Here is a 26,556-nt window from a genome sequence, read left to right as displayed (position 1 = left end):
GAGATTTATAAAAGTGAATTTGATTTGGGAGGTGGATTCTGTCCTGTTTGGTCCAATGCAACTGACACGTTTATTTAATTCAAATTACTATTGATGTTTTGACCTTTTATGATACAAAGATGTTGAATATTTAGGGCTGCGCAGACAGAAACTAATTTAGTCATCACTACAACCAAAACATTGCAACAAAACAAACAACAACACTGTATTTAACATTACCAGACATTTCAGCTGGGACCTTTTCTTTTTACTTTTCTATAATATTTGACCTCAAACTATATTATACTTATTTCTGTATCTATTTTTGATTGTTTGTATATTTTACTATGCGCACTTACTATTTCTTTTACTATTACTAGGTGCAATGACATGTTAAGTGTGAGATTACCGTAATATTTCTGTTAATTTTAGCAATCTAACATTCGATAAAATAAAAAATCAAAAGCAGTTGAATTACACTTTGATTGAAGTTACAGTTATAAGTTCCTGTCCTCACTGCTGCTCCTGTGAGATTGTTTTATGGTGTGAAGAAGCTGATTGGTTGAAGCAGAGTCTTTCCATCCTGTTTGTCTATGTGAGCTTTTAGTTTGCGTTATGAACAATCACATAATATTCAGCACATTACAAAATACATTCATAATATAAATGATAATACAACATTTTCTGTCTATTTTTATCTTATCTTATATTCACTTTTATAATCATTTCTATATTATCAAATACCTAAAGTTGCACTATGTAACTACTGTATATTTGCTTGCAATGCTCCACAGTATTGCGTTTAAGTACTTCATTTTCTATTACAAGTGCATAAACTATACCTTAAAAACACGCATTCCTACTGTGAGCCTCTTCACAGATCTGACCTGTAACTTGGCCCGGTGGTGTTACCTGCTTATACCGATCGTGATGCAAAATAAAGCAATATCACCATGGAGACTACTAGAAAAGCAAACATGAAGTAGACATCTGTTTACCACCCACTACAGTGCGATAAAGCACGCGTGAAGCACAACACTGACAGGTACATGTACTCACCGTGTAAATTATGTATCACTAATGTATTCCTCCATCTGCGTCACCAGCTGAGTGCGACGGACACGGACGAGGGGCTCAACGGCCTGGTGGTGTACGAGATCGTGCTGGGGGATCAGGGCGACTTCATCATCAGTAACCGCACGGGCCGCATCACCATCGCCCCCGGGGTCAACCTGGCGGTGGGGAGGGCCTACACGCTCACTGTGAGGGCCTCGGACAGCGCACCAGAGGCTCAGAGGAAGTAAGAGATGTCATGTCAATTTGATGTTGGGTTCATTTGGCAGTGGGCGAGGCGGCGAGAGGGCGAGGCGGCGAGGCGGCGAGGGGCGAGGCGGCGAGGCGGCGAGGGGCGAGGGGGCGAGGGGGTGAGGCGGCGAGGGGGCGAGGGGGCGAGGCGGCGAGGGGGCGAGGCGGCGAGGCGGCGAGGCGGCGAGGCGGCGAGGGGGCGAGGCGGCGAGGGGGCGGCTCAGCTGGCAGAGTGGTCATCTTCCGATCCTGGTCTCGACAAAAAGATCAAATAAAACCGTCCGGTCCACTGACTTGCAGGTTGGCGGTGCGATTCCAGCTCCCTCTGGTGTTTACTGTCGTTGTGTCCTAAGGCAAGACACTTAACCCACCTCGACCTGAGTTTCTGCATATGAGAGTGTGTAAATTTGTCAGAGGTTCCTTGAGTTTTGAGTGACTTGAAAGTGGAAAAGCCCGGTAAGAATAATGATCCTTAAACATTTACTTTTATCTGATACGATAGCATTATCTTTAGTAGGGCTGAAGCCGATTGGAATAAGATAAGATAAGATAAGATAAGATAAGATATTCCTTTATTGTCCCACATGGGGAAATTTCATTGGTGCAACGCAGGTAGATACAGAGGTAGATACAGAAGAACAGATCACTTATAGGAAGTCTGAAAAACACTTTCAGTAGAAGATCTCCTATAAATAAATAAAAACTCCCATAGACAAATAAATAAATAAATACATAAATACCATTGCATGTGATCACGACAGTAATTGCACATGAATATGTGTCACGACAGCACATAGGTTGCACATGAATTGCACATGAATTCCAACAGCAATTGCACATATGACAGAATTGCACATCAGTATTAGGTTAGGTCAGTATTACGAGTGTTCAGTACTAACAGTTCTTGTTATAAAGTCTGACAGCAGCAGGAAGGAAAGACCTACGGAACCTTTCCTTCGCACATTGAGGGTGGATCAGTCTCTCACTGAAGCTGCTCTCCAGAGCGGAGAGAGTGTCCTGCAGGGGGTGACACTCATGGTCCAGCATAGATGTGAATCTAGCCAGGACCCTCCTGTCCCCCACCTCCTGCACCGAGTCCAGAGCACAGCCCAGGACGGAGCTGGACTTCTTGATGACTCTGTCCAGCTTCCTCCTCTCCCTCTCTGTGATGCTGCTGCTCCAGCAGGCCACACCGTACAGGAGGGCTGATGCCACCACAGAGTCGTAGAAGGTCTTCAGGAGTGGCCCTGTCACTCCAAAAGACCTGAGTCTCCTCAGGAGGTAGAGCCGACTCTGGCTCTTCCTGTACAGTGCGTCTGTGTTATGAGTCCAGTCCAGTTTGTGGTTCAGATGAACACCCAGGTACTTGTATGAGTCCACTCTCTCAATGTCCCGTCCCTGGATGTTCACTGGTGAGGGGGCAGTGGGGTGGTGTCTGCGTAAATCCACCACCATCTCCTTGGTCTTCCCCGCGTTGATGAGGAGGTGGTTCCGCTGACACCAGTCCACAAAGTCCTGCGCCAGTCCTCTGTACTCCGCGTCATCGTCGTCCGTGATGAGTCCGATGATGGCAGAGTCATCAGAGAACTTCTGCAGGACACAGCTGTCCGTGTCATGTCTGAAGTCTGCAGTGTAAAGGGTGAAGAGAAAGGGCGCGAGGACAGTGCCCTGGGGCGCCCCCACACTGCAGGTCCGAGTGTCAGACACACAGTTCCGGGCTCTCACAAACTGGGGTCGGTCTGTGAGGTAGTCCAGGATCCACTCTGCCAGGTCATACTCCACACCAGCCGTCTCCAGCTTGTCCCTCAGGAGCAGCGGCTGGATGGTGTTGAAGGCGCTGGAAAGATCGAAGAACAGAATCCTCACAGAGCTGCCAGGCTTTTCCAGGTGAGAGAGAGAGCGGTGCAGCAGGGAGATGACGGCGTCCTCCACTCCGATGCCAGACCGATATGCAAACTGCAGCGGGTCCATGGCTGAGCTCACGGTGGAGCGGAGGTGGTCCAGGACTAGCCGCTCCAGTGTCTTCATCAGGTGGGACGTGACAGCCACTGGCCTGAAGCTGTTGAGGTCTTTGGGGCGCGGTGTCTTAGGCACAGGTACCAGACAGGAGGTCTTCCAGACCTGTGGTACCACCCTCAGCTTCAGGCTCATGTTGAAGACATGCTCCATAACTCCACACAGTTCATCTGCGCAGGACTTAAGGAGCCTGGGGCTGATGCCATCAGGTCCTGCTGCCTTCCTCACTTTAATCCTCTTCAGCTCACTCCTCACCTGCGCTGCTGTGACAGTCAGTGGTTGGCAGGGGGACTGTGTGCTGGGGGGATGGGTGAGTCCAGGCGAAGTGGGGAGCTGATGGTCCGGGGCAGATAAGCGAAGAGGAACAGATGCAGGGCATTGTCCAGCTGTGGAAGAGGGAGCATGCAGCTGTGCAGGGGGAGGGGCGGGTGACCGATCAAACCTCAAGAAGTGAGCATTTAAATCATTCACCCACTGTAGATCCCCCTCTATCTGGGCAGGGGGGATTTTGAAGCCCGAGATGGTTTTCAGGCTCCTCCACACTCCCTGAATGTTCTTTTGCTGCAGCTGCTCCTCCATCCTCCTCTTGTAGCCGGCCTCAGCCTGCCTGATCTTCCTCCTCAGCTCCTTCTGCACAGTCCTCAGCTCCTCCTTGTTCCCTGACCTGAAGGCTCTCTTCTTCTCCTTCAGCAGAGCCTTCAGTTCACGGTTAATCCATGGCTTGTTGTTTGGAAAACACCGCACCGTCCGGGAGGGAACAATGTTCTCAAAACAGAAGTTGATGTAGTCCGTGATGCACTCTGTGATGGTGTTGATGTCCTCCCCATGTGGGTCATAAAGCTCAGTCCAGACAGTGGTGCTGAAGCAGTCCCTCAGAGCCTCCTCGCTCTCAGCAGACCACATCCTCACTTCACGGGACACCACAGGCTGCCTGCGCACGATGGGTTCATACACAGGCCTCAGATGTACAAGGTTGTGGTCCGAGCTGCCCAGGGGAGGGAGGGGGGAAGAGGAATAAGCCTCCTTGGTGTTGGCAAAAAACAAGTCCAATGTTCTATTCTCTCTGGTGGGGCAGGTAACATACTGGGTGTATGTTGGTAGAACAGAAGAGGGAGAAGCGTGGTTAAAGTCACCAGAGATGAGGAAGAGAGCCTGTGGATGCTGTGTTTGCAGCCTACAAGTGCAGGAGAGCAGTGCTTCACAAGCATTTTCAGCATTGGCAGACGGGGCCACATAGACTGCGATCAAAATCACATGTGAGAACTCCCGGGGCAGATAGTATGGCCTCATGCCAATAGCCAATAGTTCAATATCCTTGTTACATAGCTGCTCCCTCACTGTGCAGTGTTCGGGTTTGGACCAGCTCGTGTTCACATACACCGCCAGACCGCCTCCTCTTTTCTTCAAGCATTCTCTCGTTCTGTCCGCCCGCAGCAGATGAAAATTGTCCAAACCTACAATAGAGTCTGGCATTTCTGCTGTTAACCAGGTCTCTGTGAAAATCAAGACGCTGCTGTCCCTATAAATCCTCTGGGACCGCATGAGGCTCGCTATTTCCGTCATTTTATTTTGAAGGGACCTCACGTTACCCATGACTACGGCGGGAACCGACTTCCTGTTTGTCCCTCTCTTCTCTCGGAGTTTACGTCCAGCCCGTCTGCCTCGTTGCGTTTTCCTTAGGATGTCCGCCGGGATAACGTGACGATCTCCGGGTGAGACGACTGTTCTCCGCAGTTTCATGAGTTCCTCCTTTGTGTAAACGCGGTACGGCGCCGGCCGGGGGGCGGGGCCGGAGCCGAGGGACTCAGAGCCAAGACACATCGCAACGACACGACGAAAACACTCAATCCAGCCGAATAAAGTCAAAACAAGTTAATTTAAAGCGATTCCAGTGCGTGTCCCGATCGTTCGTGAAGTTCCTCTTTCATATAAACGTGTATATAAAGTGTACCGACGACACGCCGTACTTTAGCGCGGCTGGAGGGCGCGGGGGGGGGCTGGTGGGCTCGCTCGGAGCTAGCTCACGTCACAACAACGCAACGAACGCAACGAAAAACGCTCAAATCCAGCCGAAAAAAAGTCAAAAACAGTTGAATTAAAAAACTATTCCAGCGCGTGCCCCTATCGTACAGTAAAATAGAAAAATATACTAACTATATTTACAAAATATAGGAGATAAAGCACAATAAGTGTGAGAAAGAAGAGAGAGCGTTTACACCGGGCTGCCAGCTGTACCAGCGCCTTATGACGTATATAATGGCGACTAATCGACTCTGAAAATGATTCACAGCAAATGTTATAATCATTATTTGTTTACGGACACCCAACATTTACTGGAAAAGAAAATACAAAAGACAGTGCCACAAACAGAATAAGCATTTTCGGATTTTGTTGAAACATACGCTGTATTTTCTTCATTTTTTTTTTTTAATCTTAAATGCGTAATGGATGATTTTTTGCCGATTTGGGAACTCAAGCGGAAGTGCGCATGTCTTAATTTTGTCCTGTACACTGAGGGAACTATATTATAATAGATCCATCAGCTTAGACACGAGGAGACATCGGCAGTCCACGCCATGAGGAAATGAGACTCAGATTCGGGCCAAAAAATCGTCCATTCCACCTTTAATCTGGTTGGAAAATGCTTTAAAATTAAGCTCCAATTGAAATAATATTTTGACTAGTTTTTTTGACTGACCAATCAAAACAATTATCACTGACTTGACAATAGTAATCAGTGATAATTGATCATCTGAAATAATTGTTTGTTGCAGTCGTCAAAGCGTTAAATAATCATACAAAGAAAGGTGAGGAAAGGGATTGTCTTCAGGTGGAGAGGTGCTACTCTTTTGGTGTCGTGTGTCTCTTTGTTTTACGTTGCGGGGAAGTGGTTTGTTTTGACCTCCTGCTGCGTGGGGCTTCGTGAGGTCGTCTGTTTCAGATTGCCTCCCGAGCGCAATGGTCTACTTTGGAGTGCTTCAAAAAGAACTTTGTGTAGATTGAAACTTGAGTTTGTAGTTAGTGGAGCGTTGGGGCTTTTGGTGTGCTTTTGTTAATGTTAGCTCTTGGTTTATTGTGAATGATTCCAACATTTTTGGATCTCCCGCTTGGGAGTTTTTGACCAGAGTGTCAGGAAACGGCTGCTGGAAATTGGCGAGCACTGCAAACTGGAAATTGAGTGTGGGCGGAAGATGTGAAAGCTGTGAATCAGCAAAAGGCTGAGACAACGTTATCAGCTGCAGCTCTGGCAGACGGTCACGTTTTGTTACACAAAGGACAGGAAGGGCTGTGGAGTCAATGTACCATTATTCTTGCATTTGTTCATTCTATATTTATGAATCACTTGGGAATTTTGCATTTTTGAGATTTGTTTAGATGCTACTTAATAAAGGAGCAATCGACTATCTGTCAACCTTTACACCTCTAATCCACTGTATATAAAGCACCACATACAGTATTGTAGAGAAAGAATTATGCAATACTTGGAGCACACATGCATAATGCAGAAACTCTTCCTAACCTTATGCCGTCAGTGTGGCAGTTTGCATGGGGAGAGAAGGATGACTAATGCACTGTACTTGGCCATATTTTAGGAACGCGCTTGTCTGCCTTAAATTGAAAATTGGAACAGTGAGTGACCTTTGGGTGCTCTTCAGTGATTACATTATGTCCAAATGTGTTCATTGTTCATCACATTATACCATAGACGCTTTACTTGCTTTATTGTATTTTATTCAGTGGTGGAAAATAAAAGTACTGTACAATACCGGTACATGTTTTAGGTATCTGTACTTTACTTAAGTACATTTGGAGTACAAATTGGATACGTTTTACTTTGACTTCACTACATTTGAAAGGAGGTATCCATGATTTTTTCCCACTTTTTTACAGAACTGAAAAGTAAACAAGTTGCCATAGTCCCTCATTCGTCCAGGAGATGGTGGACACATGTCCGAAAGGCTCTCTCAGCCTGTGGTTACCCCACTTGGGCTCGAAACAAAGTTAAAAGAGCCAAAAGCCAAAATGTAAACAGAACCGAGAAGGAATGCTGTGTCTATCTCTTATGTCTCTGGTGTGTATGAGAAACTACAAATGAATTTTAGACTGCGCAATAATTCTGTTTATTTTAAAACGGGCAAATCTTTAAGACAAAACCTGTTTCACCCTGAGAACACGATGCCTCCTAAAAACAGAAGAATGTAGTGTATTCAATCAAATGCAGTGAGGAAAGTTGGTACAGGTGAGACTAAACATCCACTGCACAAGAGGCTTTATCAACACACAAGACATGCAAATGCAGGACCTCAGGGCGCTGTGCATCTTCATCTTAAAGTCACAAAGCAAACATTATAAGCAGGGAGAAAATATGGTTTGAAAGAGAACTTAAAGAGGCAATCTTTGTTAAAAATAGAATCCTTCTTTAAACCGAAATGGAGGTTTAAGGTTCAGTTTACTGTTCGTGTACAATAGCATGTTGAAGCCACAGAGCAGCATCAGCCCTGGCCATTCAGATGTGAATCAGGTACTCATAAGATAAGATAAGATAAGATATTCCTTTATTGTCCCACATGGGGAAATTTCATTGGTGCAACGCAGGTAGATACAGAGGTAGATACAGAAGAACAGATCACTTATAGGAAGTCTGAAAAACACTTTCAGTAGAAGATCTCCTATAAATAAATAAAAACTCCCATAGACAAATAAATACATAAATACCATTGCATGTGATCCCGACAGTAATTGCACATGAATATGTGTCACGACAGCACATAGATTGCACATGAATTTCACAGTAATTGCACATGAATTGCACATGAATTTCAACAGCAATTGCACATACGACAGAATTGCACATCAGTATTAAGTTAGGTCAGTATTGCGACGGGATAACGTGACGATCTCCGGGTAAGACGACTGTTCTCCGCAGTTTCATTAGTTCCTCCTTTGTGGAAACGCGGTACGGCGCCGGCCGGGGGGCGGGGCCGGAGCCGGGGGGCGGGGCCGGGGGACTCAGAGCCAAGACACATCGCAACGACACGACGAAAACACTCAATCCAGCCGAATAAAGTCAAAACAAGTTAATTTAAAGCGATTCCAGTGCGTGTCCCGATCGTTCGTGAAGTTCCTCTTTCATATAAACGTGTATATAAACGTGTACCGACGACACGCCGTACTTTAGCGCGGCCGGAGGGCGCGGGGGAGGGGCTGGTGGGCTCGCTCGGAGCTAGCTCACGTCACAACAACACAACGAACGCAACGAAAAACGCTCAAATCCAGCCGAAAAAAGTCAAAAACAGTTGAATTAAAAAACTATTCCAGCGCGTGTCCCTATCGTACAGTAAAATAGAAAAAATATACTAACTATATTTACAAAATATAGGAGATAAAGCACAATAAGTGTGAGAAAGAAGAGAGAGCGTTTACACCGGGCTGCCAGCTGTACCAGCGCCTTATGACGTAATGTGAATCAGTGATGATGGAGCTGCAGCCAACTAACAGTTGGATTTCCATGGCCCATCACAGGGCTGTTAGGATTACAAAGAAGATTAGTTTCATGGGAAACAATGTAAACAAATAGATAAACAGGAGATGCTATTATCAGGATGCTCTGGCTGGTGGGCAGGGCTTACTCAGAGTAGGATAAATATCAGAGTTCTCAGACTAGATCCGCAGTTTAAGAATGACTCTTGGATGAGTCGAAACGACTTGTTTTTTGTAAAACAGTGTTCAGATGACTACAACTGAACCCTTTTCCATATGTATACAAAAATGATTATATATATATATATATATATATATATATATATTCAATCGCTTCCTTCTGCACAATTCTTTTAGATCACAATATTTGACGCTAAAATAATCTGAGAACAATGTTCAACAAAATGTGAAATACATACCGCTACTCGATTTTTTTTTATGTGATACTTTAATAATTATTTGGCTGTACTAGAAACAGTAGTGAATGATGAATAATAAAGTAAAAAAAAACAAACAAGAAACAGCATGACATTTGCTAATATGACATTAAACAATAAACTCTTCTGTAATGGAGGCAAATTAAGCACTTAAATCATCAATCAGACCAAATCCTTTGTAGGTAATTGTTCTTGTGGAAAATTGACAGTTTTTCACCAATCAAGTTGACAAAAAAAACATATTTTTTCAGCTTTTACTTACTACTTCTACTAACTAAGATGATATCACAGGTAAAGTACCTTCACCATATGCCTCTTTTAAATATTTAATTCTAGTATATGAGTTTGTATCTTGTTGAGTTGAATAATGGCGCAACATCATCGAGTACAATCTGTTCCAAATACTCCAACAGATGGGTCTTATTTGGTGCAACAGTACACAGATAATGAATGAGTTTTTCTCTAGTTTTTCATGTGTGATTACGAACTAAGGAACAGTTTCTGTGGTTAGACTTTGCAGAGTATGAGGTGGGTAGTGCCTTTGAAATTGCGGAGGAGAAACAAACATCTGGCAGAGGAAGCGAGGACTTTTTGATAAGAGGAAGAGACATTTTCTGTACAAAGTAATCACTTTGCTTTTCTGAGTTCTGCGCTGATTAATGGATTTTTGTACATTCTCACATAGAAACTTGTCACTGTCGGGAGAAAGCATTGTGCAGCCAGGCCTTGTGATGCAGGAGGTGAATTAATGTTCACAGAAATGTTAATTGGTTTCAAAATATGTTTTATATCAGTAGTTGTCCATTGAAACAAGCTTAAACGCTCGTGTGCTTCTGGGCTTTTTATTTTTTACAGAAACAGCTATTTTGAGCTTTTAAACCATTATAAATTCTCAATTATTTGGTCAAATTGCCTCTGTGAATCAGTATAGGATGTGTAACATTAGCAGACTTTGTTTTTAGGGAGTGTCTGCAGAGCCGCGGCACGCGGCCGAAACTGCCATGTTATTTTTGTGCTCTTGAAACTGCCCCGCTATTTGACCGCGTTTTAGCGCCGTTTTAGACCGCGCCGGGTTAAGGTTAGGGTTAAGGTTAGGGTTAGGGTTAGGGTTAGGGTTAAGGTTAAGGTTAGGGTTAAGGTTAGGGTTAGGGTTAAGGTTAGGGTTAGGGTTAGGGTTAAGGTTAGGGTTAAGGTTAGGGTTAGGGTTAAGGTTAGGGTTGAGGTTAGGGTTAAGGTTAGGGTTGAGGTTAGGGTTAAGGTTAAGGTTAGGGTTAAGGTTAGCCATGAGGCTAGGCTTAGGGTTAGGGTTAGGGTTAAGGTTAGGGTTGAGGTTAGGGTTAAGGTTAGGGTTAAGGTTAGCCATGAGGCTAGGGTTAGGGTTAGGGTTAGGGTTAGGGTTAAGGTTAGGGTTGAGGTTAGGGTTAAGGTTAAGGTTAAGGTTAGGGTTAAGGTTAGCCATGAGGCTAGGCTTAGGGTTAGGGTTAAGGTTAGGGTTGAGGTTAGGGTTAAGGTTAAGGTTAGGGTTAAGGTTAGCCATGAGGCTAGGCTTAGGGTTAGGGTTAGGGTTAGGGTTAAGGTTAGGGTTAAGGTTAGGGTTAAGGTTAGGGTTAAGGTTAAGGTTAGGGTTGAGGTTAGGGTTAAGGTTAAGGTTAGGGTTAGGGTTAGGGTTAGGGTTAAGGTTAGGGTTAAGGTTAGGGTTAAGGTTAAGGTTAGGGTTGAGGTTAGGGTTAAGGTTAAGGTTAAGGTTAGGGTTAAGGTTAGCCATGAGGCTATAACGGGCTATAAGGGAAATGCCCTGAGGTCCCTGAAACTGCGCGGCCATTTGACCGTGCCGCGGCTCTCCAGCCACGGCCTTGTTTTTAGCTCTTACAAACAACTTTTTATTTCCATAACTTACAGACACAGGCCTATCATGTCATAATTTAAATGTCTCTATGCATTAAAATTAGTTTAAGTTGTACCATAGGAAAGGCAAAGTCTATGGTGTACAATAGTATAGAACCCCCTGAAGTATATACATAAGCCCTTTTAAGGCAAGGCAAGTTTATTTGTAGAGCACAGTTCATACACAGGGCAATTCAAAGTGCTTCACACAACAGGAAAATCATCAAAATAACAAAACAGAAAAGAGAAGTGTGAAAATAGAATCCTTTCAGTCATATGCACATCTAATGACTAAAGCTGCTGATGTTATTGATTTAACCTGGCTGTTAAAGTTGAAGTCTGAGTCCATTATTACCCCCAGATTTCTAACTTGATTTGTAGGTTTTAGAGCAAGACTGGAGGTGACCGCTAACACTTTCTCTTTATTTCTGTGGCCAAAGACGATGATTTCAGTCTTGTCTGAGTTCAGCTGCATCCACACACTGATCTGTTGGATGCAGTGACAGAGTGAATCCACTGGTCCATAGTCACCTGCCGACAGTGAAACATGGATCTGAGTGTCGTCTGCATAATTGTGATAGGACACATTTTTGCTGCACATTAACTGACCTAATGACAGTATGTAGAGGTTGAACAGAAGGTGTCCCAGGACTGACCCTTGGGGCACTCCACAGGTCAGGGGCATGTGGTCTGAAACACAGTTACCAATTTCAACAAAGTACTTTCTGTCTTCCAGATAGGACTTTAAACAATGTAGAGCAGTGCCACTGATGCCCACCCAGTCCTCTAGTCTCTGTAAGAGGATCCCATGATCGACAGTATAATTAAGACTATGCTCTATGCAACTTTTCTGATCATATCTTTGGATATATTAGCATTAAATATTTGTATATATATATATATATATATATATATATATATATATATATATATATATATATATATAATGATATACTTTGCATGTAGTCAGTTTTTAAGATTATAATTCAATGAGCATGTGAAATTACAGGTGTTTAAAAACATATTTTCATTCTGAGCAGGTTCACCTCTCCACAGATCTGACCTGTAATAAAGTTAAATGCCATATTGTGGAGTATTTTTAGAGCAAAGCATGTGGCGGATGCCACATGGGTTTTTTTCATGGCTGATGCTTATACTGATTGTTTAAAATCCAGATAAACTGCTAGCCAATCAGCTCTGCCGATCAGCTCTGCCGGTATATAGATAATTTTCCCAAATTTTAATTTGCTACAAACTCTTCCACAGCCCTGTTTAACCATAAACCTATAAGAGAGCAGTGTAGTCATGTTCTCTGTGTTCAAATGGAGCTGTGTATTCTTCAGGCAGCATGTTGGCCAAAACATAATCTACCTGTGCTGGAGATTTAAGGCTGATCCGCTGAAAAGAGCAAATATCAGCCTGATGTATCTATCTCTAGTTATAGTATTTGCAGAGCATACTGAAACAGCTGTAATAACATTATATTATGCTCCTTTTTTTGTCAATTTCAAGTTGTTCCTTGACATTCTGGGTGGTCTAGTGTTGTATTGTAGACCCTTGAATTATATCATTTTAGTAGAACAGCTCCAAAATCTTAACAACAGCCTCACAGTTTTGCAGAATTGTGTTGTTGTTGTTGTTTTTTTTCAACCAAAGCCAAACAGTCTCTCAGAATCCAGCATGTGTGTTTACTCCGCAGCCGCTCCATCACTTTCTCACTCCACCACTTTGATATGCTCTGATTTATTCTGATGTCTCTTCCTGTGCGCCGCGGGCCGGGTTCAGCAGGCTCCCGAGTGGAGTACGAGGAAGATAACGCACGTCTCCTCTCTCTTCCAGGAGCTCCATCACCACCGTGTACATCGAGGTGCTGCCCCCCAACAATCAGAGCCCTCCACGATTCCCCCTGGCCAGCTACAGCCTGGAGGTCAGCGAGGCCATGAGGATAGGGGCCATTCTGCTCAATCTGCAGGTGAGACACTGAAACATTTCCACACTGGTTTGGGAGTTTTTGGGGCGAGAAAGACCAGAAATATAGATACTGCATATTTAAATGGCGTTTAAAATGTTAGTTATTGCCATTTTTCTTATTCACACTCAAATTTGGGATCAAAATTGGGTGACTAAAACCTGAAACTAAATATTAAAATAAAGCATGGCACTCTCAGGTGACAGATCTTTTTTTTTATCTTTTTCGATCGGATGAAGACAATAAGGACAAAAAAAGTTACATCTGCAACCTGAGAATGCAATGTTTTATTTGAATTTTTAATGCATCCTTAAAAAGAAACTAAACCAGGACTAGAGCAAGACTTGAATAGCAACAATCCAACTCAAATGTCAAGTTAAATGGTAATTATTTAAAGTATGTGTCGATTTAAGTTTAGTAAAGAAAAATATCTTGATTATTTTTTTGCACAGCCGAACAAATCCTATTACTTACTTTTATTGTTGTAAGAGTAGGTTATGTGCCACCTGATTACTGTATAGTTCATGGCATAAAGAATTGGCATATGTTCAAGTAAACTTTTAATTGGTCTAAATACATCCGGCTTATGAGAATATAGACTTGTAACTAGGAAAATATTGGTAATGGCCACATCTGCAAGACGAATATCGTATATTAGTATTGGCTGAAATGATCCATATCGGACCATAAGATGTAGATGTATATTATTCTTCCTACATCTTTCTATATTTTATGTTCCTTGTCATAATAGCTACAACATGAAGTTTTACAAAGCCGAGCAACACTTAAATACAGCGTGGATTTGGCTCCAACACACTTCGTGAACTTTGTGAAAAACCATCCTGTGCAAGACTGATATCATGTCAGACTCTTATCAGATTTGACCCAGGGTTTGTATAGTATTTACCCGCACGCAGGCTGTACCGATTCTTCAGCCTCGCGTTGCCCTGCGGCTCTCACTTTGTTGCCGGCCTCCACAGCAGACGCTTGGGGCAAACTTACCCTGTCTGTGTGTTCTCTCCTTTCAGGCCACAGACAGGGAGAATGACCCCATCACATACACCATTGTGCAAGGGGATCCCCAGCAAATCTTCAACCTCACGAGAACGTAAGTCTAAAGCCTGTTTGTGCTGCTGCTCCTGTGCATAGAAGGTTATATGTCTGCTGCTACAAGGTGAACTGGCAAATAAGAGAGAACAGGAGGAGATATCTAGTGAAAAGTGTTTCTTTCTCCTGCAAAATTTGGAGAATGTGCTGTTTGTTCAGTTGTGTAAATGTAGCAGAATTAACTAAAAGGCTATTGTTTGTTGCTTCCCTAATGATTAAACAAGAAGAGATCCAAAAGGATACTACAGCAGTGAAAGCAGAAAATCCACTAAACTCTTCTGTTAAATAAGTGAGTACAATAGTGATTCAATACAGAAAATGTGTGATGATTTACTTTTTTGATGATTTATAATGATCTAATTTTGATCAACTAGTAAACATTCAGATAAACCAACAAAACAAAGACACAAAAGCAGTAAAGTGAGGACGATGTTGGTCTGACGGATTTGTGATGGATGTGTGGAACTTATACTGACAAACTTAAGTGGAAGAGGTGACAAAGCATGTATTACGTTATACAGTATACAGTATTAGACATACATTTGAGTATTTGAATGCTTCAAATATGCACTAAAATGCGTCTGTAAATGATGAGGTTGGAGTCCAGCACAAAAGGCAGAAATATGACTTTATAACCTTGTCTGGAAGATTACATTAGACTTTTTGCAGTCAGTTTAGATTATAGACAGTATACTCAATGTTCTAATTTATCATATTTACAATATTTCGCGCTGTGGTGATGTACATTCTTCATTGTATATCTCCCTCTTGTAATTGAGACCTGACCTGATGTGGGTTGAGTGTTCACACTAAGATAGTTGCTACAAACCTGAAACCAAGTTGTTGTGTCCCTGGGCAAAACACGGCCCACACACCAGAAGCCATACAGGTCTACCTAATACTTACAAACTTAGTATAAAACTAAATCAAACACATCCTAGTAGGGCTGTAAGATTTCTAGAAGCAATGAGAAAGTATGCAGTGGGTTAGCTGAAGAGTTTGTGAATGAATCATGAGTTTAATCTAACTTTTAAATAGCACATTTATATTCTGTTCACTGGTGCTTTCCTGTCTACTGTAATTACATGTTTTTGCACAAACTCCTGTGCAGTTATAGGCTTTTGAGTGCAGTTTGGGTCAGATGCAGTACATGGAGAAACTTACTCCCACTTTAAGTCGATTAATCGGTCGATGGAACTCAAGTCGACCAAGAATGTCTTTAGTCACAACAACACAAACACACACTAAACATCCTCATTTCACACTGAGCAAGACACTTCACCCAACCCTATTAGAGCTTATGGTTGTATAATGGCAGCCACCTTTCTATCAGAGTGCCTCAGGGCAGCTGTGGTCATAGGTGGAGTCTGACTGAGGAGTGAATATTACAGACCAAAGGGGAAATAAATTGATCCAGAGACTGATACAGATGATGTACTAATTGTAACTGATATAACTGTCTAACTAGTAACAGATACACTATAACTATAACTATAAACTATAATGCACTATAATGGAACTTTCATTTAGCAAACAGGAAGGATTCTTTTCTCTCAAGCACACTTAAACCATTCTCTGGTCATATCAATCACAATTTAAATTGTTATGTGACTCCAGCGTTTAATTAGAGTCAGGACTCGCCTCAATATGATATGACTTTCTTAGTTAAATAAAGTATTAATTCATTAATTAAAAATAAATCCTCTTTCTTTATAGACACACTGTGCAGTGATTTCAGTGATCGGAAGCACTGAAGATTCCTCCTTTTGTCCTCAGACACATTAAAGAGAGAGATTGTATTATTTGCATTTGTTGTAGAGCTACAAAGGGTTATAAAAATGTAAGTGGCTAATGCTTTTACCAGGCACTTTCACATAAGCTAAGTCAATACAACAGTCAGGAGGCTACTGCAGGATTGAAAAGACGCTTGCAAGCTGAAAATGCCAGACACGTTCAGCACTAATTGATTAGCGCCTCTTTTGTCTTCATCCTTAGTCTCCAGCCAAACAGGGACAGCCTGCATTGTGCCGCTGGTTTTTATACAACTCTGCTGCTTAAGACATTGCTGGGCTTTTCACAACTTGATAATACACAAGTTTTAAAGCCATCAGTAATTCATTTGAGTGGTATTGGAGTTGGAGTTTACCCACTTTTTAAAGAGATGATTTGGATTTTGTTCAAATAGTTTGTGGTAACTTCCCTGCTGTGAGCCGTCTGTAGCAGCCCAGCTTAGCAACATGAATAGTAGTAACTGTAAATACTAATGATGCCAGCTTACTGCAGTACAGTGCAGTGCAGTAAGTGATGGACTGGTAACGTTTATTCATTTCTGACATCGATATCAGTACTTCAGCTGTAAGTATCTGTCTCAACATGATGGCAACCAACCAGCGCAGAGACTGAAAGAGGGCGTACTTTCCTTAAACCACAAACAACGTATGATAAAACTGATCCAATGTAATTTATCCTTAAAATAACGAGATCAACTTTGTATACAAGTTGAAATACAACCATATAAGGGACAGTGATTGGCTCTCACCCGCCGCCACCTGAAGAACTTCTTTTAATTTTTTTTCAATTTCAAAAAAACTATTAAATTGAAAAGAATATTAATAGAACCAACACAAAACAAGCAGAAAATACAAATTAAAAGAAAACACACAAGTAGACATCAACTGAACATAAATACAAACAATTCAACAAAATAATTGTCCCATTTGGTCCAAAGTTGGTCAAATTCCCAATTGTCATTCATTGTCATTGTCTGAAAGTCATTTTTTCAGAGACTTCTTCTTCCAGTTATAAAGTGCGGCGCTTGTCCAGCCAGATGAATTCCCACAAGTTCACAAACTCTTGAGAATCCATCTGGCTGTTGACAGTCGCGCTCTGGACCAACAGTGGTTCGGACCAATCACAGGGCAGCATTGTGGTTTGGGGCGCAAACCAAACGTGAAGCACCAAAACAAACAAACAACAACAAAAAAAAGCAGAACAAACTGACATATTTTAGCTCTTGAGGTTATAACAGGATACGATTTTGGTTTTCATTTCCAAAAAGACATGTACAAAGCATTAGTCCTGGGTGTTTTACGACCACATTACAATCATTATATATTCTCATGATATACTTTTTTGTTCTTAATGGGTATTGTACATTGAAATGAAAGAGGAAAATTACCGAAGATTAAATCAAAACGTTAACAATAACTTAATACAGTTAATGCAGTGAATAGACCACCACCTACTCTCATTTGTCACGCTCTAAAACACAATTTTCCATTTCCACATATCTATATCTACTCTTATGCTGTAGTTGAATTCAGCGAAATAGAATAATGAGCGCTCTGGTCTATAAAGCTCGTCGAATGGCCACCGGCGTCTTCAGGAGGTTGAAGACATTCAGACTCGTCCTCAGTGAATCAGCGAAGCGTCCTGTCACATACCAGATGCTCCCCACTGAGAATAATGACATGTCAGATCTTAAAGAGTACAGATGGACTTATTATGTGCTAAATAAAGAGGACACGCCATGAACACAAAGATGGATGGATGATGAATAAAAGATTGGCTCATCATTGATAAATATCGAGAACTATATTTAGATATCAGAAGACTATAAACCCTTTTATATAGACCTATTTATTAATGCAAAACTCTTCTAATATTTCTAATTGTTATAACACATTTACTTTTGGATGGTTGACATTTTTTGCAGTTGAAATATATGAAGTCACTTTTTATGTTTGTATTATGTGTATAAACGGCAGTAAAACAGTAATACATTATCACATAAAGTAAGTAAAGTAAATAGTCATCTAAGTATTTTTTGGGACTTTTTAATACAAAATAATAGTTCTTTTTCAGTTGTTCAAGCATATAAAACGTGAAACACTGAAAAACACAGAGAGTGAAAACAGAAATAAAAAGAACACATGCAGCAGTAAACACGAAAAAGAAACGGCATATTTAAGTGAAGGCACAAATGTTCAGGTAAGATTTCTGCTTTGAACTGATTTCAAAGCTTTAAAATAAGGTTCCTAGTAAACTAGTTATAAGACATTAATATGCACTGGTTGTTTCTTATTTGAAGGCTTTTATAAGACATTTACCAGCATTTATCACTTGGTTATTGCTAAATTTAGCTTCGTATTCATGCTCTTACAGATAATTTGTACGTGCTTTATTAACACATGTTTTTTTGTTGATGGTTTATTAACATTTATACTGTAGGGTAACATACTAGTACAAGTACTGTAAGGTTATGAATGTCCACCCACTTGTGAAGGGGGCGGGGCATTCAGGTTTGATATTGATTAAAGAATTGTTCAAGAATTCAAACATGACACACTGCCTAATTGTGGGTAAGTTTGAAACATATTTTTAAGAGAAGAATGGGGCACCAGCCGGATAATCTGCAATTTAACAACTCTATAATCAGATATCTAGATTAATTAATTAATTAGAAATTATTTTGCTCGTTGATCTAAAGGTTTGAGAACGTAACCGTGACATTGACCCCTTTTCTGGAAATGAAAGAACACTTTACCAAATGTGGGTTATGAAGATTTAATGACCAAATAATTAAACAGATAAATATGAATTAGGAATATGCAAATGAGTCGATAACAGATGGAAAACACTAGACATGATGGTTCTAGATCTATCTAGGTGTGTGTTAGAGTTAAGTTTAAGATGAAATTCAGCCTGTGAAGTGCATTCATACAAACCAGAAGCTGTGATCCTGAGGAGACGGGCCTGCGTGGAGTCCAAGGGCCTGCGTGGAGTCCAAGGGCCTGCGTGGAGTCCAAGGGCCTGCGTGGAGTCCAAGGGCCTGCGTGGAGTCCAAGGGCCTGCTTGGGGTCCAAGGGCCTGCTCTGGAGCTCGGCTCTGACGTTGTCTGGCCAAAGAAAGACTGGATCAGGTTCTGTGATCTGCGTTCTCCTTGGCTCTGAGGCGTTCTCCTTGGCTCTGAGGCGTTCTCCTTGGCTCTGAGGCGTTCTCCTTGGCTCTGAGGCGTTCCCGAATGAAAAGGCCGTCGTGCTGCTCCACCGATGTGGCTGGTCTAAAAGGCTGTGGACTTGAAGAGTTGCAAAAGGTCCTTGCTTGATTTTGCGTGATGCAGCATCAATCACGTTTTTAAAAATGGGCACAGGTTTCTTAGTTCCGGGAGGGAACATTAGCTTCTCTTGGAAAAGTCTTTTTCCCGTAGCGTAGCATCGCTCACGCTAACTAGGACCGAGGCCTTCTCCCGAGGCCTCATGGACCTTGCTGGTGGGATCCTGGATGGAGGGTCGAGCTTCGATAGAAACTCGGATGGAACTCGCTCTGGAGCTCGGATGGTACTCATCTGTAACTCTCTGCTCTTTCCTTTTGTCTTACCCCGCGGGGTTTTGGCGCCGTGGCTTCAGCCAATCGGCATACACGCTGGGGTCAGAGCTGATAAGGAGACGAGATCTGGCTTTAGGCCACAAGAGTTACACAAAAGGTAAAATTGTCCACAAAACAAGTTATGAAACAGTTAAAATGACATGTTAAACATGATATCACAATATGTACATGTAAAGTCATCTGGTGGACACATTTTTGCAATCTGATGATTGTCTGTTAAAAACCACTAAAACCGCATAGTCTTTCAGCGTTTTAGCGTTTGTCTTGGAGAGATCGTTACTCTCTGTAATCCAAAAGGAGTCATTTGATGAAAAGTTATTTTCAAAGTTCAGAGCGTCTCTGTTGTCGCTATCACATCCTCTTTCTTTTGAGGGCCGTAAAACTCCACACAGGCAGTAGATAACACCTAGCCCGCATTCCTGTCACCATGGCAACAGGGGGAGGACATCTGCATATCCTACAATACCCCAGCTACAAATGCTAATCAGTGTCTTATAAGTGCACAAACAAATGGCTAGCCTTATGAAAAGTTACCAATAACAATTCTTCATTTTTATATTTATGTTGGTTCGTACTTGAAAAATAAATGGGTAAATTAGAGACGTTAAGCTGATCTGTTTGACGTACAGAGGCATTCAAAAGCCATTAATTAAGTTATTTTGAGAACATCTTTTCCAACAAATGCTGTCAGAGGTGTTATTGTTTTCATTTGCCTTTGTTCTAAAATTATGCTCTAAAACAAGATTTTATTCACACTTTAACGCTACAATGGCCCACAACAGAGATTTATTTATTTTTGTACAATATGTTCTAGCTGCTGGGACGGGCATGGCATTTTACCCATTGAACTACATCAGTATTTATAAATCAATATTTTCCCAGCGTGTGCCGAGGTCTTTCTGTTTTTTTTCAGCTAAATACTCTTGTTGCACAATAAAATGAAAAATATGAAAAATACATATACACTGCAATACATTTGACTGGCCATATCAGCTCAAATTATACTAAACTCTTCCGAATTGTTGGCAATACTTCTGATATAGTCGACTTTAGAGATCTCTTCTTTGTGCACTTCAGTACCAGACAGTGATGCATTATGGGTATTCAGCTGGGTGATGTCGCATGACGAGCTGTCAGTCAAATTTACACCGCACACAGTCAGACGCTGAAGCCTGTAAAAAGGACTCTACAAGTGGGGAGACACTTTATTTTGCAGATGGTGCGTTTGAAAGAGTTATACTTATACTTATAAAGCTGCATATACTCCAGAGGCTGGCTATGTAATATTAATCACTATCTCCGTTACTCACCATAATAATAATTAGACTGATGTATCATCATTAGCATTGCATTAACATATTCATAACTTATGGTCCCTGTATGCTCAGCTAGACTCTGCACAGCGGGAGATTTAGTTCTATAAGCGTAAAAAAAAAAGCATTTTATTGAGAAATAGATCATGTAAATGAAGGTTTTGGGTCAAGTTTGTGGGGGAAAGGTTTATGGAATTTGAATGTAAATGTAAACAGAGAGGTCAATCAATGTGTGAAGTGTCATGACACCAAACTACAACAGGTTTCATGGGAAAGAAATGATGAATACTAATTAGAATACACTATGATAAAGGAACCACCGGTGCTTTTGTTTGTAAAATACTCACTTTGGGAATGTCATATTTTAAAATGTTCTGCTGCATTCTTTGTCCTCCACAGTAAATCAGAATCAAAAAAGGTTTATTGCCATTGTCAGTGAACATAATCCACAGAATAGGTGCAACATACAATGAACAATAATAAAAGCGAGATATATCAAATAAGGCATGCATTTAAGAAAAACAATCTAAATTTATTATAAGATTAAAAATAGACTTTGCACTAGCCAAAAAATGCATAGTAGAGAAGAAAAAAGGTTGCACTGGAGTATGAAATGCGGTTGCAAGGGTGAAAATAACAAATAATATCACATATAAGTGGCTCCGGAGTATAAGTATATAGTATAAATATAAGTATAAGTCGCACCCCGGCCAAAACTATGAAAAAAGGTGCAACTTATAGTCCGGAAAATACGGTATGTGCACAAAATGTACAACTAAGTTTACAGATGTATTGCAGTAAGTGATTGGTTGTTGTTTAAATGATGGATAAAGTGACCCTTCAATGTATCCTTCCTTCAAAAAAACTGTTTCACATCATCGGTGGTAAAAGCCTGTGTGTTGTATTATACATATATTATTATTATTTATTAACATGCCGCAACCACATTAAAACACGTGCATTGTGGGAGTGACAACGAGCAGAGCAGGAGACAGTGGGACAGAAGAGTGACGACTGGGACACTTTTAATCACTTCGCTCCATAGTTTATCACGACTTGTTGTTAACAGCGACGGAAAGCTAATCTTAGCATATGCTACAACTACAGCCTCAACTTAACAAACCAGAGCCCCATTATTTGTAAATAGGCTATTAAGATCATGAGAAAATATTGATAATTTGTAACATATAGGCCTACATAGGTTTAAACACTGCATTATGTATTTTGGTCTTGCAAAAAATATTTCCTAAGGCTAATAAATCTAAAGCCAATCAGATCGTCTTTACTCTTACTTTAGCTTCTTCCAGGTCCAATGGAATTCCAGCTTCATTCACTGTAATGGCACTTTGAGCATTTTAACATGCCCCAGGGCTTTGAACAAAGCTGTTTTAAATGTTTAAACTGCACAAAAGCAGTAAGTGTACTCTGGTTTACCTCGAGAGATGCTTTTTAGGCACAAGTTATGGAATTATAATGATCATTATGATACCATGCCTGAAATGATATTGCCAAACTAAAATACTGTAATCATGCACTCTCACGCACATTATTCAGCGTGAAACTGTTTATCCCTCTCTCTGGAGGTTAAGTCAAAGTTTCAAAGTTTCTGTTGTTTCTGTTTTTGGAACCCAAACAATGTAATTAAGTCACACTTAACAATCCTTTAGCTCAAGTTTAATTGGAGTTATATATTTTTAATGAATAATACAACAGTTGTGCCAAATTAATTTCTATACAGCAATAAAGTAAATTAAAATAATGATAATGTGCTTGGAATGCAATCCAGCACACTCATATTCAAACCTATGCTGTTTATATGACTAAATGATTTATAGTTTGCACATTGAAAAATGCAATAACTAGTAATTAGTAATTCAAAAATAAAGTGAAACAATAGAGAAATTACATTTGTTTTTCACAGATTGGTCACCTACAGTACCTTGAAAAAGTGTTTGTACCTGGAACTTTCCACATTTTGTCATGTCGCAGCCACAGATCAGAATAAATTGTATTTGCATTGTTTGTGAAAGAACAACAGAAGGCCACAGAAGTGAGAGAATGTCAGGTGCAAACAGCATCATGAAGTCCAAGGAACTCACCAGACGGGTCAGGGAGAAAGGTGTGGAGAAGCATAAAGCAGGGTTAGGTTATAAAAGATTTCCCAGCCTTTGAACATCTCACGGACCGCTCTTCAACACATTATCCGGAATTACAAACCTACCAAGACACGGCTGTCCACCAAAACTTACAGCCGAGAGGGCCATGACAACTATTAGTCGTGCACTAGGCAAACCTGGCCTTTATGGAAGAGTGGAAAGAAGAAGCCATTGTTGAAAAACACCCATAAGAAGTGCTGTTTGCAGTTTGCTGACGCCATGTGGGACTCGAAACATGTGGAAGAAGGTGCTCTCGTCTGATCAGAGCAAAATGTCTGTCCGAAAAGCAAAACTAACACGACACATGACTCTGAACACACCATCGCCGCTGTCAAACACGGTGCAGCGTCATGTGTGGGGCAGCTTTTCTGCAGCAGGGACAGGGAAGCTGCTCAGAGCTGATGGGAAGATGGATGGAAGAAAATACAGGGTGATCTTGGAAGAAAACATGTTGGCGTCTGCAAAGGACTTGAGATTGGGGCGGAGCTTCACCTTCAACAGGACAACGAGCCTAAACATAAAGCCAGAGCTACAATAGAATGGTTTAAAACTTATATTCATGCGTTGGAACGACCCAAAGTCAGTCAGTCTGTAAGTGTGCAAAGGCTTGCAGCTGTAATTGTAAAGTATTGACTCTTGCATTGATACTTTTGCATGCTGCACTTTTCATTTTTTAGACTTGATTCACAGATTTTGTTATTAATGTTCCTTCCACTTCATAATTGCATGCTGCTTTGTTCTCTTTCACTAAAATGCCAATGCAAGTTATGTAAGTTTGTGGTCGTGACGTGACAAAATGTGAATAATTTAATACAGACGTGGAACAAAAATTAATACTATTCCAATTCAGTATTCTGTTCTAATACAAGGAGTGAATGGGTTTAGTCACAAATAGAAATTATCAGATTATATATGTGTCAATTTACCTTTTACACAGTTATTTTATGGTACAAAGTAATCATCACATTCTAGATTCTGAAACAAACAATATTGTTGTGTCCACGTTCTGGAATTTGGCAATGGTAATGTAACTCTATGGAAGATTTACAGTTTTTGAAAGAAATATTAAAAAAGATACTGCACAAATTTAGATATTATTCTCATAGTTTAGTCCTTTCAACTGACAACAATCACGCTTTTGTAGTTGAACAATGGCACCACGTTTTGAGGCTATTGTGATAAACCGATTTTTGTTTCCTGCGATAGGCCCAGCAATTACAGAGATCCAAACTATGAACCAGGTCAACAAATCTGACCGTTAAACAGCGAATTCTAGAATGTTCTATAACTCTCTTAAGCTGTTATCGCTATATAAACTTACAACGCGATAAACGTCACCGGGCAACGTTCCTTTTCAGTTCAATTTGAGTGCTCTGAAGGTGTAAAAGTGCTACACAAATACACAGCAATAATAATAAGAAGAATCAAATAAGAATTCAATGTTCTGTTTAGCATCAATATCCCATTACTTCCAAAGGCAGGGCTGAGATTCGATTGTGTTCCGTGTTCGCTCCTGCTCTCGTGCCTCTTCTGTTTCCCTGTGTGCAGACCAGAGATAATTCCGCGTTGCGCTTTTGAAATGCACCCGCGTCTTTGTGTGCGCCGCAATGTCAGGGTGCCAAATTACAGCGTATATACCAACCAGTGTTTCGGGCTGTGCTGTTTACCGCGCAAATCCAGACGAAAACACAAATCTGTCTGTCTCATCTGTAGTTTAGCGCACTGGGAGTTGGATTAGACAAAGTGTGGGATTCTAGACGCCCGCCCGATCATCCTCACCCTGTCAAACTGTAAAACACGCTATAGCCATGTCTTTATCATCGCTATAAACAGGAAATAAACCATCAATAAGTGTTAAATTAAAGCTAGAATGATTCTTTATGATTGCGGTTCAGTGCGCAGTTACATCCTACAGAATATTGTGCAGTGTTCCGTGTCTGTTTACATTCATAAATAAGGAGACCCCCGGGAGATGCTTTTTTCTTGGCACGCTGCAAAATGAACAGAGTGGCTGCGTTTTTGGCCTTTAGGGGGCACCGTACTTTGCTCACTGGTGCTATTGCACTTTGAAGAAATGGAATGGACCGACAGACAGAGTAAAGGCTGCAGGAGAGACACAAATACAAATACGATGCTTTATTTTATGCTAAGCTCATGGGAGGAGGAAATATTTGTTTTGGTTTGCAATAAAGACAATTGCAAAAGTCCGTTACAATTTTTCTAGAGTGGGACTTGTAAAGCTGCAACAATATATCAACTAATTGTGAGTAATAGACAATTACTGCCTAATCAACTGCTGTAATAATCGTTATTTACGGCTCTAACGTTCAATTATAATCAACTAAGCTAAATAAAAGTGATGTTTGTTGTGATCGCTGTGTAAAGAGTAATAAATATGTGCATCTCATCTGTGAATTAAACTGACTGTGCTGAGTGCGGATTTAATGATAATGTAATATTATGTGTTTAGGATGTGTATGTCTAGTAATATTTGGTTTGTACAATGTTGGCTTGTATGCAATGTATTTAATTATTTTTGCTTATGCATATGCTTATGAGGTATGTCAAATTTATAATAATAATTTCATATAATTCCCCCCAAAAAAGCTGATTAACAGAGTGCAATCCTTCAAACAAGGGTATAAATATTTCTGCACTTCTAATTTCTACTTAATCACTACTTACAATATTTTACAAGGACAGTGATATTCAGTGCAGTTACGGTGAGACTTTTACCCGTTCTCGCACTCAGGTGGTCACCAAATGGGCGTGAAGAATTGAATTCATAGCCAGTTGTTTAAAAATGCGACAACCAGGAAATTGAGTTAAAATGCTCTATTCCACGAGGACCATTATGTGGGCAGAATTATTGAACGATGAAACATTAAATACCTCATTCAGATCTCTTTGTCTCTTTGCAGGATTGGCCTTCTCCTGCTGGGGAACCCTCTGGACCGTGAGACCACCGATCAGTACCGCCTGATCGTCACTGCATCGGACGGGAACCCTGGAGGAGTAAGTTCTGCTCTCTTTGGATAGATCTTTGGATGGACTGTTTAGGGGCAAATTTATCAACATTATAAACACTTTACACAAAACACATATTGCAATACTAGTATTCTCATTTGGCTTTACATATACCTCATACAAAGTATAATAAAACTGCTTTGGCAAGTTTTAGAACTTAAAACATCCACTGAAATCACACATTATTTAATATCAGTCAGGCATTCCCTTATCAGTATTTGTGTTACCACTCTACCTACTGGCAACATAGGGAATTACCATGGAGAAATAAAACAACATCCAAAAAAACTTTGACTGAGTTACAAAGACTAGAAGCACAGTGAAAGTTTCTGCAGCTGAATTTGAATTTCCTTTGGAATCATCTGTCTAAAAGCTGCCATCCCCGACATGCTAATGCAGGCACGCAGTTGAACACAATTTGAACACGAAAAAATGCTTAGAAATCTATGAACTCAACCTAATACTTCACTTATCTGGGAAATTGGGAGTGTTTT

At 41.0% G+C, this 26,556-nt stretch overlaps 1 protein-coding gene across 1 annotated transcript in view; it reads left to right on the top strand.

Moving 5' to 3' along the window:
- LOC140351528 (protocadherin-15-like) overlaps positions 1-26,556 on the top strand; it is a 315,578-nt gene that overhangs the window by 129,566 nt on the left and 159,456 nt on the right. The window contains exons 15-18 of the mRNA XM_072437379.1: positions 1,086-1,279; positions 12,942-13,074; positions 14,100-14,179; positions 25,957-26,050. Coding sequence (XP_072293480.1) covers positions 1,086-1,279; positions 12,942-13,074; positions 14,100-14,179; positions 25,957-26,050 — 501 coding nt within the window. The remainder of the gene's footprint in view (positions 1-1,085; positions 1,280-12,941; positions 13,075-14,099; positions 14,180-25,956; positions 26,051-26,556) is intronic.

This window comes from Eucyclogobius newberryi, unplaced genomic scaffold, assembly GCF_026437365.1.
Source record: "Eucyclogobius newberryi isolate DKJ021-1_F unplaced genomic scaffold, fEucNew1.0.hap1 SCAF_8, whole genome shotgun sequence".
Lineage (NCBI taxonomy): Eukaryota > Metazoa > Chordata > Actinopteri > Gobiiformes > Gobiidae > Eucyclogobius > Eucyclogobius newberryi.
This window is presented reverse-complemented; position numbering and strand designations above follow the sequence as displayed.